Raw genomic sequence first — 6346 nt, forward strand, 5'->3', positions numbered from 1 at the left:
CCATGCATTGTAGCCTAAAACATTAATATTTGCGACTGACACCAACGATTGTATGCGGCTATGCAGTGGAGATGCGTTCACTGTCAAATATCATTCAGCATTCATTTTGAAATTTTGTCAAATTTTTTCTTGATTACAAGAAAAAAACTATTGTTCTTGTTGTGATTTATTTCTTGTTTTTCATTTAATTCATAAGTTAACACTGCAAATGAAATGGTTACATTTTTTTTCTGCAGTCGAAGAAAGTATAGCCTAAATTATGTCAGTGATTTCTCTCATTTTAAAGATTATCAAGAATTATTTTTTTTCGATCTGCTGTCTAATAAAAGTCAAGAAAATTAGCCTATAGATCAGACTACAGGCTAATATCCTTCTTTCTTAACTTTTAACTTCTTAAAATTTGTTATGAAGAATTTTAAATCAACTTCATAACAAATAGGCTAATGAATTTTCGTCATAAGCAATATACGAACATAACGAATACCCTAGCTATTCTATAAAACAAAATTTTCATTAAAAAAAATTTAATAAATGGAAATAAATAAATGTATAAATAAATAAAAGAAAAAATAAATGTGGAAAAAAATTTAAAAAATACATAAATAAGGAAATAAACGTATAAATAATTATTTATTTTTGCTTTTTTACTTTTCTTTGTATTTTTATTTATATATTTTTTTGATTTATATTTGCTTTTTTACATATCTTTGTACATTTCTTTCTTTCTTTCTTTATTTCTAATTAAGTCAGCTTTGGCATTCCATGTACAGGTGCATCTCAATAAATTAGAATGTCGTGGAAAAGTTCTGGGAAATGACAAGCCCCTTACCATAGCCACCTGCGAGCTTCAGTGTAAATATTGGGTCAATATCAAATCAATTTGAGTGCGATTTAAACCCGGATGATTGTAACCACTCTAAGTTCATCTGCCTTGGGAAAGCTAGCATGTCTCCGACATAGTGATAACTAGGGCTGCACGATAAATCGCATGCGATATTTAACGCGCATCTTGTCAGAAAGCCGGTTCTGTAATCAGCGGTAAATCAAGCCCGCACGTGATGGAGATTTACCGCTGATTACAGAATGGCTTTACTGACAAGATGCGCGTTAAATATCGCATGCGATACATTTATCGTGCAGCCCTAGTTTCAATACTAATCAGTTTTAATTACATGATGAGAATGAAGTTTTTTTATCATTACATTGAGAATTGTGAGGCATATGTGCTTGTGAATGGTCATGAAAATGTTGCAATGCAAAAAAAATAAAAAGTTCCTATTTTCTCATAAATGTTTCTACTATGAACTAACCCAAATATGTTTTTGACCGTGTTTATGAGATTCACATATGCAGCACTTGTGCAGAGTGTGAGTAAAAAATGACTGCATTGTTGATAGTGAGGATGATCAGTTCTTTCCTGTGTGTGATAGATGTGTTTCTCACTGCTAGGTGTGTGTGTGTGTGTGTGTGTGTGAGAGAGAGAAAGAGAGAGAGAAAGTGTGTGTGTGTGTGTGTGTGTGTGTGTGCGCGCGTGTGTGGTGTACAAACTTTCCTTCACACCATCTCTGTAGCCTGCAGTGCATTCCTGACTTCCTGTCCCTAATCCACACACACACACACACTCACTCAAAAGAGCAGGCGACCCGGCAGGCTGGTGGTCTTAACCTTTGATCCCTGTAGGGTTCACGCTGGTTACACAGTGATTTTTGTTATGAACACTCTTGTGTGTGTACGTGTGTGTGTGTGTGTGTGTGTGTGTGTGTGTGTGCGCGCGTGTGCGTGTGTGTGTACGTGTGTGCGCGTGCGTGTGTGTGTACGTGTGTGTGTGTGTGTGTGCGTGTGCGTGGGAATCTTGTCCCTCAGTAACAGGATCTCACACAGGCTCTGTGTGGATTCGAACAGGGATATATGGACTACAGACACAATGTGACTCTAATGCTGTAATGTTTTGAACTGATCCTGCATTAGACAGACTCCACCTCTGCTGCTGTGCTTTGACAGTTACAAGAAAGCATCTTATTGGTCCCTTACTTAACCTACACCTCAAGGTTCTTGCAATTTAAAAGATGTCTGTCAATGAGTAACTCGTTTAAAGGCCTCTAGTTAAGAGTAGACCCACCCGGAAATAGCAGGGTGGAAAATCTGCAGGACTGTGTGGAGTGGATGTAATTAAGCAGAGCGGAGAGAAATAACTGAAAGCATAATAAAATTATCCAAAATATTTACAGGGTCAGTTCACTCAAAAATGAACACTTTCATCATTTACTTGAAACCTGAATGAGTTTCTTTCCTCTGTTGAACACAAAAGAAGATATTTTGAAGAAAGTTGCTGGTAGCCATTGACTTCCACAGTGTTTTTTTTTTTCTTCATACTGTGGAAGTCAATGGCTGCCAGCAACGTTTTGGTTACCAGCTTTCTTCAAAATATCTTCTTTTGTGTTCAACAGAGGAAAGAAACTCATTCAGGTTGGGAATCCGCTTCCAATGTTGGTATCCATTTGATTACTAAGGATTTGTCCCTGAATTAAACTAAACACACAAGATATGGCCATTTCATTCAGTTAAACTGAATTATCAGAATTGTTGTGTGTCAGTTGCTCTTTTTTTAGTCTGTGGAAGTGAAAGTGTCTGAGAGATCTCAACAGTGTTTGTGTCATGCGCTTATTCACACATGAACATTTACTGTATTGCCACGTGCCATAAAACTCCTTCTTTCTTTCTCTCTCTCTCTGTCTCCTCCTCTGTCCTTCATATTCAGACGAACATGATGCCGTACAGAAAAAAACCTTCACGAAGTGGATCAACGCGCAGTTCTCCAAGGTATCGGTGCCGGCAGAGCTCACGCTGAACTTCTGAACTTCTGCTTCGATGGCTGATCTCAGAGTGGCGTCTCGTGAAGAACCACTCACGTTCGGCCGGAGATCTGAAACTGTTGTGTTCTTCCTTTAAGCAGGAATGCACTCAAGGCTCCTCCTCTACAGTATATCGTGAATATAGTCAGCACTGAAGTGCTTGTTAGGCGTGACATGCAGAGACTGTATTAACAACACAGCTCGACCTTCAGTGTCTTATAAAACGCCTACCACACGAGGAAAATATAAAGCACACAAATATTCTTTAAAGTATCATTTTATTAAATTCATGGATTCATCCGTCCAAATTAACACTTTTATTCATCTAGGATGCATTATATAGTTCTAAATCGTGATTTATATTTCAAATAAATGCTGTTCCTCTGAACTTTCTGTTAAAGAATCCTAAAAAATATATCACAATTTTCACAAAAATATGAAGCAGCACAATTGTTCTCAACATTGATAATAATCAGAAACGTTTCTTGAGCATCAAATCAGCATATTATATATTTTGATGGCTTTCCAGTGAAACTAACATTCTGCTTTGTTTTTCCTTTTTTTTTTTTTTGAGGAAGAACTTGACCAATGAATTTAACTAGCGTTACTTTACTGTTATGTGTTGCAGACGGGGAAGACGCCCATCAAAGACATGTTCTCTGAGCTGAGAGACGGCAGAAAACTCCTCGATCTCCTGGAGGGGCTGACTGGAAACACACTGGTGTGTGTGTGTGTGTGTGTGTTTGATGGTTGGGAGGGTTTGAATAGCACTCGAGTGTAATGTGTCTGAATGATGTGTTTATATTTAGCCTCATCCAAGCACTGATTCTGAGTTACACACACACACACACTCTCTCACACACACACTCACACACACACACACACACACACAGCGTTTGAGTGACAGAGGCTGTAAGCTTCATCTTCATCACTCGTGATTACAGAGTTTTATTTCCACAGGATCCCCTCATGTGAGATGTAGCTCTTATGTGAAGTAGCACGCTGTTATTCTGATGCAGTGAATGTATCAGGCATCAGACTGTGAGGAATGGTTATGCCATAGTATTTATTACATAGTACTGTAAGGTAGAGCTGGGTAATTTATCAAATATTTATTTATTAAAAATTAAAACGATGATTTCGGCCATTAAGGTTGGTGAAATGTCATTAGACTAGATGCATTTTGTAATTTCTTGTCTCATATGTCACTGGATGAGAGTGTTTATATGCTGCTAAGAGATGTGTTTATAACAGAGTTGAGTTTGATTCATTTCCATGAACCTTTTGAAACTGGCTCTTTCAAAACTTGAATCGGTCATATGTTTGTAGTCTGTGTCTGCATGGCATTTTTAATATATTGATTGCTTTAAATATTATTATTTTTATTAATAATACTAATAATGATTAATTAAAAATATTATTATTTTTTAATATATTGTATTAAGTCAAAGTATCACATAAGTAACAAGTAGGTACATTGTGCTGTGTATTTCCGTGCACTGGTATATTTGCACTTGAAAATTAAAATAAAATATCACATATTTTGTTCATTTAGTGAAAAACAGTGTAGAAAAGATGATTTTTAATTCTTTCCTCAAATATTTTAAATCAGTTTGTCAAAGTCTGTTTGGTTGAAATGGTTCTTCATATAAAAAAATAAAAAATAAAAAATCACCCGCGAGTAATTTTACAGCAAATACAATATATATCAACATATATATTGAATATCGACAAAAGAGGGGAAAAAACTACACCACCGTTGAAAAGTTTGGGGTTTGTTTATTTATTATTATAATTATACTTTTATTCAGCATGATGCAGTAAATTGATGACATTAGAAACATTTATAATGTTATAAAAGCTTTCTTTTTCAAATAAATGCTGTTATTTCGATTCATTAAACAATCCAGAAAAAAGTACAAAACATCACAACTGTTTTCAACATCGATAATAATCAGAAATGTTTCTTGAGCAGCAAATCAGCATATTATACTGATTTCTGAAGATCATGTGACACTGAAGACTGGCTTTGAAAATTCAGCTTTGATCACAGAAATAAATTACATTTTACAATATATTCAAATAGAAAGCACTTACTTTAAATTGTAATAATATTTCACAATATTACTGATTTTTATCATTTTTTTCTATCACATAACTGCAGCTTTAGTAAGATTTCTTTCGAAAGCATTGCCAACCCCAAACTTTTGAATGGTTGTGCATTTCGCTCAGCCCTATTGCAAGGTCTTTCATGAGCATGTTCAAAAACACAGTAATACTGTGGCACTGTTTTGTACTGTACAATTGTGAATGTGTCTGTATAGCGTAACTCTCTCTCTCTCTCTGTCTCTCTCTCTCTGTCTCTCAGACCAAAGAGCGAGGTTCTACTAGAGTTCACTCCCTCAACAACGTCAACCGCGTGCTGCAGGTCCTTCATCAGAGCAGCGTGAGTCTCTCTCTCTTCCTTCCCGTGTGTCCTTGCTGCTGCTTGACTCTCTGGGCTTCTGCTGCGGGAGGAAATTAGTTTTGTTTCATGCCTCGTATCAGCTGACAGACGCTGCCTAGGGAACGTACAGCAAGGGCAGGCTAATTAAAAGGCTTTACAGTTCCTGCGTGTCTTTTAGGGACATTAGTGTGTCGTTTTGACATGTCCTCTGTCTTTACTCTTCGCTGGCCCGGGGTCAGACTGACTAAACAGAACCACACACACACAGATGCTATAAACGGTGTGTTTTTCCTCTCACACACTGCACTCACTCATGCTCCAGATCATCCTTAGTGGACTTAGTGCTGTCACAATACCAGTATTTTAAATGTTTTTGTTACTGTATTTATGACCAAATAAATGCATCTTTAGTGAGCAGAAGAGACTTCTTTAAAAGCTTTAATCAATCTAAGGGAGCTCAAGCTGTGCTGTTATGGTTATGTGTGATGGCGGGCTCCTCGGGTGTCCCAGCAGTAGGGTGTAGTTGCAGTTGCTCATATGTTTGCCACCCACTGCTGTCTCAGATCAGCTGCATTATGCTTTAAAGACTGACTAGATTTTAAAATCAGCATTGCAATAATGCCATGTCAAGCCATAAATTAACAAAGTACATTATGAAGCTCAGTGCAACCAGTCCATTTACTCAAAATTCACTCAAATTTTAATGTTCACTTAAGAGAAAACGAGCATGATTCATAAATCTGTCTCTAGACTTAGATGCATTTTTGATGACACCTAATATAGGTTTGCAACAACAACAAAAAAAAAAATAGTGCGGTCAAACAATTGAAAAAAAAAATTATTAATCACACTTTTTTCTGTAATTAATCGCGATTAATCGCACCTGACAATGAAATTTGTAATCATAAATATTTTCACATTGAATCTCCAAATTAATGTAGAAATGTCATAAAGACAGTATATTTTATTTACAGTATATTTATTTAATGGCATTTTCTTGGGGTAAATGATTAAATATAGCCATTCAACATTCCTATAATTACACTAT

The 6346-nt window shown here is 36.2% G+C and overlaps 1 protein-coding gene across 1 annotated transcript in view; it reads left to right on the plus strand.

Moving 5' to 3' along the window:
- Window positions 1-6346, plus strand: part of utrn (utrophin) — a 223342-nt gene that overhangs the window by 5753 nt on the left and 211243 nt on the right. Inside the window, exons 2-4 of the mRNA XM_016514969.1 lie at window positions 2759-2820; window positions 3481-3573; window positions 5221-5298. Coding sequence (XP_016370455.1) covers window positions 2759-2820; window positions 3481-3573; window positions 5221-5298 — 233 coding nt within the window. The remainder of the gene's footprint in view (window positions 1-2758; window positions 2821-3480; window positions 3574-5220; window positions 5299-6346) is intronic.

Source organism: Sinocyclocheilus rhinocerous, unplaced genomic scaffold (genome assembly GCF_001515625.1).
Source record: "Sinocyclocheilus rhinocerous isolate Xijiao unplaced genomic scaffold, SAMN03320098_v1.1 scaffold1167, whole genome shotgun sequence".
Classification (NCBI taxonomy): Eukaryota; Metazoa; Chordata; class Actinopteri; order Cypriniformes; family Cyprinidae; genus Sinocyclocheilus; species Sinocyclocheilus rhinocerous.